Source organism: Manis javanica, chromosome 17 (assembly GCF_040802235.1).
Source record: "Manis javanica isolate MJ-LG chromosome 17, MJ_LKY, whole genome shotgun sequence".
NCBI classification, from domain to species: Eukaryota; Metazoa; Chordata; class Mammalia; order Pholidota; family Manidae; genus Manis; species Manis javanica.
In genome coordinates this window covers 8,104,338-8,118,186 of record NC_133172.1, presented here as the reverse complement: position 1 = coordinate 8,118,186, position 13,849 = coordinate 8,104,338, and the positions used below count along the sequence as shown (strand labels likewise).

At 46.6% G+C, this 13,849-nt stretch overlaps 1 protein-coding gene across 2 annotated transcripts; it reads left to right on the top strand.

The window, feature by feature from the left end:
* The first annotated feature begins 2,226 nt into the window (after positions 1–2,226).
* On the top strand, positions 2,227–13,104 carry C5AR1 (complement C5a receptor 1). 2 transcript variants are annotated; one of them, XR_001853521.3, is made up of 3 exons: positions 2,227–2,356; positions 10,989–12,625; positions 12,810–13,104. XR_001853521.3 is itself a non-coding variant. In XM_017663195.3 (2 exons), exons 1-2 carry the CDS (start codon positions 2,354–2,356, stop codon positions 12,039–12,041), a joined length of 1,056 nt encoding a protein of 351 aa, XP_017518684.1. In that variant the 5' UTR covers positions 2,227–2,353; the 3' UTR covers positions 12,042–13,104. The 2 variants fall into 2 exon arrangements, 1 of the variants encoding a protein (XP_017518684.1); XM_017663195.3 differs by having other exon boundaries at positions 10,989–13,104.
* Positions 13,105–13,849: the final 745 nt, after the last annotated feature.

Sequence of the window (13,849 nt, the reverse complement as noted above, 5' to 3'; positions counted from 1 at the left end):
GAAGTGATTAAATAAACAACTAACAGTGGGTTTATGATGCTGTTGAAATGAAACAAGGTGTTTTAAAATGTATTTATGAAAACATTCTGAAAAAAAGAGTGATAAAAGCCCATTATTGGGACAATTAATGAAATTTGAATGAGGACTGAGGATTACATAATGGTGTTGTACCAATGTATTACCTCTCCTCATTTTAATAATCGCACTATGGTTCTCACAGAGAATATCCTTGTTCTTAACAGATACACATTGAAGAATTTAGGGACAAAGAGACAGGACATTCCTAATTTACTTTCAAATGACTCAGGGAGAATGCAAATAGACGTACAGATAGAGATACGGATACAGATGGAGGTAGCAATGCAGATCTTGACCTCCTGTATTAGTTTCCAAGAGCTTTTGGCCCCTTGCAATTGCTTTACCAAGTCCTTAAGACAAATCTTTCTTTGCTATTGATTCCGCTTCTCTGGAGAACCCTGATTGACACCCCGACACACAAGTATGTTGTTGGAGCAAACGCAACAATGAATGAATCTGGGTGAAGAGTATATAGGGGGTGCTTTTATTATCCTTCCTACTTCCCCCTTCAAATTCGAAGTTACATCAAAACAAAATGTTGCAAAGAAATTATTCTGAGAAGGGGTTCATAAATTCGCCAAGGGTCCAGAGCATAGAAAATGTAAAGAACCCGTGAATTAAGGCAATATGCAATTTTGTTCCCAAATCTTGAAAAACCAAGAGGGCGTGGCCTGGCCTCCTGAGTCTCACTCAGCTCAAGCGCCCCCTTGAGGTCGGAGTCAGTATAACAACACCCTATTCCTACCTGCACTAAATCCCCCAAAATGGACTTTCAAAATCCTTGCTGAGTAAATGCAGATCATACACATGACTTTGTTTGGTGGAACTAACACTAGTCAAACATTGGGCACCAGCATATTCATCCCCAAACACAAACACCACATTTGTTAAAGACTGGGTGACTGCACTCCAAACTGCTATCAGGAGTTTCTTAATGGTGGTGGGGTTTCTCAATGCTTTTTTTTTTTTTTTGTAGGAGTGGTGCATTTCCAGATTGTTCAGATGTTTGCCATGTGCATGGATGACCTTTGCAATGAGGAGAAAGTTAGATCTTTAAAAACTGAAGGTTGCTGAAAAAAAAACAAAACTGAAGGGTGCTGTAGAAAAACGCTACTTGTAGACAAAAGATGTGGGTGATATATTGTGGAGCTTCAGAAGAGCATGGGAAAAGTGAGCCTGCTTCTGTATTCATCGTCATACTCAGGCTGAAAAAATGGTCCCCAGTGATGTCCACCTAATTCCTGGAAGCTGTGGCGTGATCTTACACAGCAAAATATGAAACTTTGCAGGTAAGGTAAGGATCTTGAAATGGGAGTTTATCCTGGATTATCAAGGGGACCTCAAATGTAATCACCAGGGTCCTTATGTGATGGAGGCAGAGAGAGACTTGAGACACACAGAAGGAGAGAAGGGGATGTGGCCACAGAGGTGGAGGCTGGAGAGATGGTCAGATGGAGGAATGCCGGCAGTCACCAGAAGCTGGAAGAGGCGGGACCAGGTGGAAGCCGACAGACGGAGCCCTTGATTTCGGATTTCTGGCCTCCTGCACTGTGCAGGGATGCCTTTGGGTTGTTTTTACTCATTCAGTGTGTGGTACTCTATTACAGCATCAATAGGACACCGATACAGGATTCTTCGATGGTCTATGCTCAGCCTTTCTCCGTGAGAACCCAGAATGAAGCCCAAAGCATGGTTTTGGCTGGTGGGGGCGGGGGGTGGGGGTAGGCGATGTCAATTTCAAAGCCCCAGGAAGGAAGGCCTGACAGATCTCATTCCCCGGGCCGCCCGCACGGACCTGCTTTGCCTCTCTGGGCCCCAAAGCAACCTGGCTGAAAGGCTGGGGCTCACGATCCCTGCTCCCCGGGAGTTTAAGACAGTTGGACCCTTGAGCTTTTTTTCTGCAGCTGCCTGGGGCCCTGGAAGAAAACAGAGAAATGGTCCCACACGGGGAAACCAAGGCCCAGAGAGAGGCCGAGCTTAGAGGGGGCAGTGGTCTTGATCAGCTGCCTTCCTCCTTCCTGGGGCTGGGAACTTCCTCAGTTTTCTGAGCCCAGCGCCCCTCCTCTGACTGGGGGGTGTTTAGAGCTCCCTGGGTGTGTGCCCTACGGGAGGCGCCCCAGCCGGGGTGCCCAGTGGGCGGACCAATGAGAGCCCCAGAGGGGAGAGCCGGGTCATTTCCTCCCCGGCTATCTGTACCCTCCCTTCGGGCCTTAAAAACCACAAGCTAGTGGGCAGGAGAGAACTTTGGTCAGCGGGGAGCTCCAGACGCCTAAATATGGTGAGTCCCTCAGAAGGGGTGTGCGTGCGGGGACCTGCTCCTCCGCCCTCTCATCCCTGGGGCCCCCTCTCCCTCAGCTCTCCCCTCTTGCTCTCTCCCTTCCCTTCTTCCTTCTCCCTGTCTCCCACTTTCCCCCTGGCCCGACTCTCGGACTCTCCAGGGCCGGGATGGAGCTAAGGAGGGAGGTGGTCAAGGGATGACAGGGCCACAGCAAGACTGGGATCCCAAAGTTCCCCAGGGCACAACAGCTGGCTGGATGACGTCCTTCCTCAAGTGGAGAGATTCCTGAAAAGGCCTTCCAGGCAGTGGGAATGGCAGGAGTGGAGGTTAGGAGGCTGGGAAGAGCCAGTTTGGAAGAATGGTAAAGTGCCTTGCCTGGACCTTTGGGTGTTCGGAACCGTAAGGACAGGGAAACCGAGGCCCAGGGAAGGGTGGTGGTGGCCCAGGTCTTCAGTGGGTGGTGGCAGAACCAGGCTGTCCCCCATGGATTCTGTGGGCCTCGGAGACTGCAGGCTAAATGAGGGGGGCCCCTTGCCCACCTGCATCCTGAAGCCCTGGTCTGGGCGAGGCAGGGTGGCGACTGAGTGCCTGCCGAGGGTCTTGCCTAGCTTCATCTGGGTGAAAATGGAAACAGAGAACACGTGGGCTGGACCAGGGAGGAGCTCGGTGTTGCTGACCCCACTTTTGAGACCCAGCCTGGGCCAACCAGACTTCCAGGGTGGCACCAACTATTAGCTCTGACAGCTTTCCCTTCCTGTAAAATAGTTCCAAGTACCAAAGGGTTGTTAGTGAAAAGTCACACTCCCTGCCCATCCCGGAGCCCCAGACTCCTTGGCACTGCCTCCACGGGCAACCACAGGCACCAGTTTGTGGGGGATCCTTCCAGGAACAGTCTAGCAGGACGCATGTGCGGGGAATGAAATAAACAGTAGTTCGACAAGGGGGCTCAAGTCGAAATGGGTTCAAATTCTGCCTTTCCTGTGTAATAGCTGAGGAAATTTGCTTATTGTGGGCTTCCTTCTCCTTATCTTTAAGATGGGGATAAATAATCCTATAGGATTGGGATCAGGGAGAGAATTAAGTGAGATACTACATGGAAAGCTCTTACAACAGTGCCTGGCATAGAGTTGGCACTCAATGCACATACATGTTCATCCTTTCTTCCCCTGTTGCAAAAGGAAGTATTTTTTTTACACATTATCTCGCATCTTGCTTTTTTTCATGAATAACCTAATGTTATTAACCAGCATTCATTGAGAGCTTACTGCATGCCAGGCACTGTGCGATGCATGTTACATTTACTCATTTCATCTTAAGCACTCTATGAGGAAGGTATCATCGTCCCTGTGAATTTCAAGGGACTTGCCTCTTTCTTTTTATCAGCTGTATAATACTCCAACAAGAGTTTTCATCCCCTATCCATGGAAATTTAGGTTCTCTCCCATAGTGTGTCTTTAAAAGCAAAATTACATCTTTGGACCCAGATCTGGACTTTCAGAACTGCAAATGCTGCATCAAAGGCACGGGCAATTTTTGTTTTAACAGGTATTGCCAAAAGCTGTACCAGTTTATATTTCCCACCCACAGTGCACGAGAGTGTCTGTCTACACCCTCTTCTGCACAGTTACGGCAAACTTTTTTATTTTTGCCACCCTCAGAGGCAGTTCATTGCCTTCTCAAAGGATCTGGACGCTTGCCTTTCCCGCATGGTTTTAAAAATGTGAGCCTTCCTAATCCTCAATGCCTAAGGATTTGGACTCAGTAAGGTGCAAATTCAAGAAGATAAATCTGAGTCGAGACACCCACTGCCCCCTGGTGTCCCATCGGTCACCGGACATAACTTATAATGGTTTTATGTGGTCCTGTGGGTGGATTGTTTAAAGATGCGTCCATTTAGGGACAGGGAGGGGAATGTTCAGGAAACAAAGCTGACTTTGCCTTCTGTGTGCTTAGCATTCTGAAGTGCGTCTTTCTTTCCATTTTTGTTTAGTTATTTCCACTTTTGTGGGAAGACAGTTGTCAGGACTTTCCCTACTGGAAGGTTAGGGAAACTGAAGCCCAGAGAGGGAGGGAAGGGGCTGGGGCAGAGCTGACGGGCACCAGCAGAGCAACTGTGGCCAAGTCGTGCCTCTTGTGTGCGCTTGAAAGTCTTCCTTCTTTCCTACTCCTCTTGGCCATCACCCCCATCTGAGCCCCCATCTTTACTGGCCTGGATCCCTGCTCCAGCCTCCTCTCCGCTCCTCCTGCCTCTGGTCTCACCCTCCCAGGGGCCAGAGGGATCTTTCAAAACAGAAACTCTAATCTCATCCCTCTGCAGCTCAAAGACTATCCATGGCTCCCCATTACCCCAGCATAAAATACAAATTCTTTAACATGGCACCTGTGGATCTTCTAACTTTGTTTTGGCCACTTCATCTTTCATTTTCTGGTGTGTAGCACAGTCTCTCCTTCTTACCTCATGGCCTTTGGCCTTGAGTGTACATTCCCAGCTCCCACCCCACTTTAGGCCTGGTAGCCACTCAGAGAGGGATCTGGAGTCTGACTCCCAGAAGTTCTCTCCTATCTCTGCCACTCCACTTGCCAACTGTGAGGACTCGGAAAGGTCTCTTATCTCTGTAGCTTCAGTTTCCTCATCTGCAAAAACTTGGTTGTTCTGTCGGTTAAATGAGATAATAGGTGAGGAAGGCTGAGCAGAGAGCGAGCCCGTTCTGATGGCTGTTCTCGCGAGAGCCGTGTCTTCGCCTTCACCCTGTTCTCTGATCCATTCACACCTGTCACTGCCGCTGCCCTAATGCAAGCCACCACTGTCCCTCACCTCACCTGGACAATCCCAGTCTCCTCTTCTTCCCAGCTTCTATGTCTCCACCCAACAGACCCGGGCTCTCAAGATGGGGCAGCAAGAGGGTCCCACCCTTGCGGTTGCTGTGAGCTCCTGGGAGGTCTGCAGAGAAGTAGCTGGCACTTAGGAATCCATCAGCAGCCCCCGGGGCTGTGCTGTCTGATAGGGCAGCCACAAGCCACCTGTTGCTATGGAAATTTAATTAAAAGGACAGTCACATAGGGCTGGTGGCTACCATCTGGAGGGCGCACACGGGGCACATTTCCATCAGTGCAGAAAGTTCTGTGGGTCTACGAACCCTTGCCCGGGTCCCACACCAGGCTGCGGTCTCTCCTGAACACTGTTCTCGCCTCTGGTCATTCATTTCTCTCTCCGGGTAGACCAGAACCTCTCCGAGGGCAGGTGCCAGCAATCAGAAACCAATCCCCTGGCCAGATAATATTTGTGTGATGAAGAACTATTCTTAGGATCTTCCTAGATTCCTAGAATTGTAGAACCACATCCTTTTTTTTTTTCTAATGGATGGTGTACTCACTGGTATGGTTCCTATACAAGAAAAACATACATACACAAGAAAAACAAGCATATGTGGTAAAAAGCTCCTTATATGCCCCCCGGCCCCCTACTTCCCCTCTCCCGGGGCAACCACTGATACAAGTTTCCTTTGCTTCTGGAGCTGCCCTAGAGATACAGAGAGATAAAATGATAACGATAGGAGGGAGAGCGGGAGGGAGGGAGGAAGACAGAGTTCCTCTTCTGTAGGTGGCATGCTTTCTACACTGTCTGGTCCTTGCCTTTTCTATTTTACATTAGACCTTGTAGCTCTTTCTACATCAGTACATAAACTTCTTTGTTCATTCTGATTGTATTCTGTTGCCTGGATGTGTATCATTAATTTAGCCAATCCCCTCTTGCTGGACACTTCAGTTATTCCCAACCTTTGTGGGGATGCTGCAGTAGCAAAGCTCTGCGAGCTATTTGCATCAGGACGATCCTGGAAACCGCAGTGTTAGCATCAGCATCTTTTTGCTGCACCAATAAAGTCCGTGTGAGAAAGGGCCCTGGTGAGCAGTGCTGTCAGCTGTAAGGGCAGTGGTGACCGTGTGAGTGCAGGGGCTTGGGAGGCTCCCCTTTTGAGGGGCTGAGCCGCTCTGCCGTCAAGGATGGTGGAGAGCTTGTGAAACCAGCAGAGGCCAGGTGACCTTCATGCATCATGTCAAAGACGAGCTTTCAAAAGATTTAACAACCTGCTAAGATGCAGACCCAGCCTGGCAGGGTCTGGGGCCTCCTGCTGTGCCTGGCGCTAGCGACTGGAGCCTGGGGACCTGAAGGGGGAGCGCAGAGTAGAGAAAGGGAAGCCAGGCAGTTGGCAGGGGGTCGGGAGGCATGGGTGGCTCAGGACCGGGGCTATTTCCCAATGGAGATATGTCAACAGTTTTAACTTTCTATTTTGAAATATTTTCACACTTAGAGATTTCAAGAATAATACAAGGAACTCCCACATATTTTTTACACAGATTTTTCAAATTTGCTTTGTCCGTTGTTATCTGTCTAGTATCTCTATCAATTTATCTATCACTTATCTATCTATCAATCAATCTATTTATCTATCATCTATCCTATCCATCATCTTTTTTCTGAACCATTTGAGCGTAATTTCTAAAAACCTCAGTGTCTGTCTGTCAGGAGGAAGGGCACCCACCTCCATGAGCACAGCACAGTATTGCATCAGAAAAGCTAACACTCAGTGCGGTGCTGTTGTCTAGCCTACAGACCATGCTCAGACTCGCTCAGTGGTCCAAATGATGCCCTTTAGAGTGGATGTCACATTGCACTTGGCTGAGCTGGCTGTTTGGTCCCTGTTCGCCTGGAGCAGCCCCTCAGCTCTCCAGTGCCTTCATGACAGTGGCATTTTTTTTTTAATTGAATGTAATTCACAAAACAAAGAATTCACCATTTTAAAGTGTGCAATTCAGCAACCACCTCTATGTAGTTCCAGAACATTCTCATCACCTATACCCATTAAGCAGTCACTCCCCATCCCCCACCAAGCCCCCAGCCCCTGGCAGTCACCAGCCCATCCTCTGTGTCTCCATGGATTTGCCTGTCCTGGAATTTCATATAAATGGAATCATACAATATATGAGCTTTTGTGTCTGTCATCTTTCACTCAGCGTAATGTTTTTGAGCTTCATCTACATTGTAGCATAGATCAGTGTTTCATTCCTTTTTATGGCTGAGTAATATTCCACTACCTGGAGATACACTGACATTGACATTTTCCCTTTGAATCATTTAAATGGATGGCTCTACCAGCAGTATCCCTGACACCTTAGGCAACACAAAGGGACTAGAAATAAAAAGAGTGGTTCAAAGACCTGAGCTCATCAATAATCAGTCACAATAGTGATAAATAATGATAGCATTGGCTGCCAGTTCTTGTTCCCCTACTGTGTGTCAGGCACTGTGTTAGGGGCCTGAACATGTCTCATCTTATTTAACCCATGAGGTGGGTGTTATAGTGGGTAGAAACCTCAGCCGGAAAATTCAAGCGCACTAAAAAATCCAGCTTTGAATATTTCTGTAACAACAAGCTCTATTTCTCTCTGTCTCCTTGCCCTGGGTTGGTGACAGTGGCCTTCAGGGATGGGCTAGCTCCGAGGGCCACAGAGCTCACCCTTGCAGTGTCCTTACCCCCTCTGTAGCACCCCCTGGGTATTGTCAGGGTGGCCTACATAAGTTTGCTTCGCAGCCTCTACAGGTTTGAAGGGCTATCTACGTGACTTGAACAGGGCAACTTCACCGTCCGGTAACTATTTCCTTATCAAGAAAACGGGCACTTTAACAGAACCTATTAGTAGTTGTGGTTAGGAGTTAAAGAGCTAATGCCATGGCTGGCACATAGTAGGTGCTCAGTAAATACTGGCTGCCTTAGTATGACCATTCCATGCCATGCATGGCTATTTTTCTGCTGTATCTGGTGCCTTGGGGGCACAGATTTGCCTACAAGGCTTTATTTCATTATGGAAAATTTCAAACACACAAAAGTAGAGAGAATAAGATTCTGAATGAACAAAGTATCCATCACTCCGTTCCAACAGTCCCCAGCACTTTGCCAGTCTTATTCATCCACGGTTTTCCTTCCCTTCCGCCCTTCCTTCCTCCCTCCATCTCTCAAGCTATTTCTTTTTCTGGAATGTTTTAAAGCAAACCCAAGATGTCCTACTTTGCCCGCTATGTGTATCTATCAGAAACAGTCTTCTCCTCTTTTTTTCAACATAAACACAATACCATATCACCCTCAATAAAATCAGCACTGATTCCTTACGATTTTCAAATACCCCGTCCGTTTGTAAGTCTCCCAGATTGTCTCAAAAATGTCTTATTTTCCAGTTGATTATTCCAGTCGGAATCCAAGTAAGGTCTCCAAATTGCCTTTGGTTGATATGCCTCTTAAATCTCTTTTAACCCATGACACTGCCCCTTCATTAACGAAAATCATTTGTTTGTGGAAGAAACAAGACCATTTGTCCTGTAGAGTTTCCTGTGGTCTAGTGGAGCTGATTTTGTCCCTATGGTGCTATTTATCATGTTCCTCTTCTCTCCACGTTTCCTGTAATCCAGTCATTTTACATTTAGAACCTTGATTAGATCCACATTCAATTTTTTTTCCAAAAATTCATAGGTGATGCTGTATCTTTTCTACTGCATAACCCTGAGATAGAACAGAATGTCTGTCTGTCTCCTTGAAGTGCTGAGTTTGGTCGGTGGGTTTGAATTGCCAGCCTGGCACGTTTTTGTAAAGTTCCCGTCAGTCTTTCACCTGATGGTTTTATCAGATGTTGGTGATTGCCCTCTAGATCCATTATTTCCTTAATTCTATCATTCCTCTTGAAGGCATTATTCTTAGATTCTTCTCTAAAGAAGGGTGTTCCCACACTGACTCTTTATTTCCTCGAAATATTCTTTATACAGAAATGGCAGGATCAGAAAAAAAAAGGTGACCAATGGGTTCACTTGTTTTTATTATCATTGTGAACTCATAGATCTTCATGTATTAATATGTTTCATTCCATCACAGTTATTATTATTAGGGACCCAAATTGTCCCATCTTTGGTTAGTGTGAGCCCTTTTAGGCTGTCTTTTGTGTCCCCATCATTCCTTAAAGATTTCCTTACTTTCTAGGATGAGATGTTCTGGGCTCATCTTGTGTATTTCCTGTCCCAGAATGGAACCAGCCTTTCTCCAAGGAGTCCTGGTTTCTTTGAGTGGCACTTGGTAATTAGAGACCATAATCTGGGTGCCAAGGCCCTCTTTGTCCTTGAACTCATATCCTTCTCTATTGCTTTCATCACATCTGCCCTCCTTCCAACAATGTAAAACTAATTCTTATTCCTGTTTCTTCTTTTTCCTCTTATTGCTCCCAAATATTTTCTTTGCTCTGAGACTGAGTTTTTGGAATCATGATAGCTAAAACTGATGAACTGCTAGGAATTAACTAGGAAAGAAACAGAGGCACCGAGCTGTAGGAGAACTTGCAGAGGGCCATCCAGGCTTCAAGTAGGACGGCTGGGATCTGGACCCTAGTGCAGTGCTGAACCATTCTGGAACCCAGCGTGAAAGGACACCGTGTGTTCCTCTACGCTCAGCAAAATATCCTCCTGTAGTTAGAACCAAGTAGAAAAAGTAAACGTAGCTCTACCTAAAAAAGAATCCCCAAACAAAAAAAAGCTCCCAAATCCAATAGCAGGACCGTACATAAAGCCCCGCAGTGCGTGATATGTTTGCATGCCATTGTCAACCTGCAAAGCCCCACCCTACCAGGAACATGAACTGTGGGCTGATGGGATGGTTCCCATTGCACAATCACACAGGGTCGTTAAATGAACAAACAGCAGTAGCCTGTCTTTATGTAAAATTTGGATGTTTTCCACCATGGATTTTTCTGGGGGTATTAATTTTAATTCTTTAGAAGACTGCATGAAGATATTATTTATCTTGATGACAGAGGTATTTTGGGTGCCCTTTCTTCCCCTGCTTGAATGTTGTGCCTGAGTATATGAGGCACTGCCCAACCACTGCCTCTGTGGGTAGCCGTGCCCGGGCAGAGCGTAGAGCTGCCCCAGTGGGTGGAAGGCTAGAAAAGGAGGTGAGGGTGGTGGGTGGTGGTGGTGGGGTAACTACCTAGCAGTGTCATCTCAGTTTGTTGGTGACATTAAAAATATCTAATAAGCAGTGTGCCCTGGGCCCTGACCAGTCAATGGACGGTCACAGCTGCAGCAGGTCTAGGCTTTAACCCCTTGATTACTGGACCATGGGGAAGCCCTGGTACCAGAGGGAGGTGGCAGGGATGCCAATTAGCATGGAAGGGTTTTCAATATTTTATAAGTGGTATAAAGAAAGAGCCACCCCAGCTGGCTCTCAGCTCTCAGGGTCCCCATTTCCCAGTGGAAACCTGAGGCTCAGCAAAGTGGAGTGCTGGGAAAAGGGGCATTACGATTAGCACACATAATGTAGGGGTGGGCATGGGGAAGGCAGTACAACACAGAGAAGACAAGTAGTGACTCTATAGCATCTTACTGTGCTGATGGACAGTGACTGTAATGGGGTACGTGGAGGGGACTTGATAATGGGGGGAATCTAGTGACCACAATATTGCTCATGTAATTGTACATTAATGATACCAAGAAAAAAAAAAAAGGGTCGAGCGATGGGTTGAAAGCCACATAGCCTCCCGCCCCCAGCACCGACCTGCAGACTCATACTCTCCCTGCCTCTTTGATTCCACCCAGGACTCCATGGACAATAGCACCTTTGAGTACAATTATGACTCGGAGACTTTGGACCCCAGCATGACAGTGGATGGATTTCCCAAGGTCTCCAAGCTGTACCCTCCAGATGTGATTGCCTTGGTACTCTATGCAGCTGTCTTCCTGGTGGGAGTGCCAGGCAACGCATTGGTGGTCTGCGTGACTGGGTCTGAGGCCAGACGAACCATCAATGCCATCTGGTTTCTTAACCTGGCGGTGGCTGACCTCCTCTCCTGCCTGGCGTTGCCCATGATGTTCACGTCTGTTGTTATGCACAACCACTGGCCCTTTGGCAACGCTGCCTGCCGCATCCTGCCCTCTCTCATCCTGCTCAATATGTACGCCAGCATCTTGCTCCTGGCCACCATCAGCGCCGACCGCTTTATGCTGGTGTTTAATCCCATCTGGTGCCAGAACTACCGAGGGGCTGGCTTGGCCTGGACGGCGTGTGGTGTGGCCTGGGGCTTGGCCCTGTTGCTGACCATACCCTCCTTAGTGTTCCGTGCGGTGCACCAACAGTCCTTTCCATCCAAGTCAATATGCGGCGTTGACTATGGTTCAAAGAATTCACAGATAGAGAACACTGTGGCCAGCCTCCGGCTCGTTGTGGGCTTCCTGTTGCCGCTGGTCACGCTTACAGTCTGCTACACCTTCCTTCTGATCCGAGCCTGGAGCCGCAGCGCCACACGCTCCACCAAGACACTCAAGGTGGTTGTGGCTGTGGTGGCCAGCTTCTTTGTCTTGTGGCTGCCCTATCAGGTGACAGGGATGATAATGGCCTTGGTCTCCAAGGATTCGGAAAGCTTTAAAGCCCTGTTTGCTTGGGACCCCCTGTGTGTCGCCATTGCTTACATCAACTGCTGCATCAACCCCATCATCTACGTGGTCGCTGCCCAGAGCTTCCAAATCCGGTTCCTCAAGTCCCTCCCCTCCAAGATCCGGAACTTGTTGACCGAAGAGTCCACGAGCAGGGACAGCAAGTCCTACACACTCTCCACGGCAGACACCCAAGCCCAGAAGAGCCAGGTGGTATAAGGAGGACCTTCCAGGCCATTGTCTGCCCGGAGCTTCACCTTCATTCCCGTCCATTCTCTTTCTGCTTATTTTAATCCAGCCCTCGGTTTAGGTGGTGGTGTCCCGGGGACCTCTGCTCCACACTGTCCACCGTTCCTGGACTTGTCCTGCATCTTCGAGGGGAACTCTTCTCATTTCCAAGACTAACTCTCCCTTCTAGGGACACCCAACCTTTCCTTCCATCCAAGTACTTTGGAAAACAAACAGAAACCAACATACTCCCATACTGCACTGTCTGTGCTTGAAGAGAGTGTGGCTAGAGGACATCAGATGCGGAGGATACAGACCAGTAGAAACATCCTAACCTTTAAAGAATAGCTATGTATTTATTTTTATGGAGAGCTGGGGGGGAAAAAAACCAAAATAATTAGCATCCCAAGAGTTATTCTTGTTAGGATAAAGCAAAATAACAGGGATCTAGTTAAGCTTTTGTAAAGGTACTTGATTTAAAGAACATTGTTACTTAACTAGCCTTTAAGAAAAGGATGAAGTAAAAAGATGTCACGTGGTTATGGCAGAAGCACTGTGGGGAAGGTTGGCTGAAGGTGAGATTGGGACACATCGGTCAGCAGGTCCAAGGGGTGGGGTCATAGGACAATTTGACTTTTGACTTTGTAACCTGCTGTGTTGTTTGCACTTTTCAAAAAAAATTAAACTTTTAACTTATATGCTGTTGTACGTAGCAGCAAAGAGGGAGCCTACGGAGCCTTGACCTGTTTCTCTCTATAGGAACATGTTGCAAGATGACATTACGACATCACAGTCAGGCTGTTGACATTGACGCAGTTGGGGTACAGGACGTTTGCATCACCACCAGGATCCTGTGATTTCTGTTGTAGCCGGCCCCACTTCCTCCAGCCTCCCCAGCCTTGTCCTGAGCCTCTGACACGCCACGAACCTGTTCTCTGTGATTTTGTCCTTTCAAGGGTTTATCAATGGAATCATATAGCCTGTAACCTTTCAACCTAAAAAAAAAACCATGCATCACTTGACTCATGAAAATAAAAAGTGATAAACATTGAAACATTGTGTTATTTGTCATGGACTTAAAAACGTTTCTGCTTAATGCTTTGTGTGTGTGTGTGTGTGTGTGAATTGACTAGAAATATTCCAGAAACCAGCAGTATCCAGCAGAAATATGCTGCGAGTCACATAAGCCTTAAAGTTCCTAGTGGCAACATTAAAAACTTGAAAAGAAATGGATGAAATAATAGTGCCTTATTTACTAATGTAATATAATTATATGTTATAATAACAACCATGATATGAATACTGTGCTAATGATATTATCTGACTATGTTATGTGGTTAGTATTATATGAATATCAACATATTATATAATAATTATAATTACCAAATATAAAATATTATACAGAAAATATGTATGTAACACACTCATACTATATTAATGTATGTAATAGCTATGCTTTAATACGTTATAGAAATAATAATGCAATACATGTTTATATTATGTTGCTCTCTAAAATTATATTTAATATATAACAATAATAACATAGTCATGTACACTTTGTATAAGCAAAATAGTATATTTTTTTTAACTCAGTACATCCAAAATATATTTTTTCGACATGTAATCTATGTGAACAACTATTAAACAGATCTTTTACTTTTATTCTGGTGCTATGTCTTCAAAATCCTCTGTGCATGTTATACGCACGGCCCATTTCTAGTGCTTAGGAGCCACGTGGGTCACTGACATTGGACTGCATAAGTTATCAACTCCCTGTCCTTCTGCAAGACCAGGCTGAG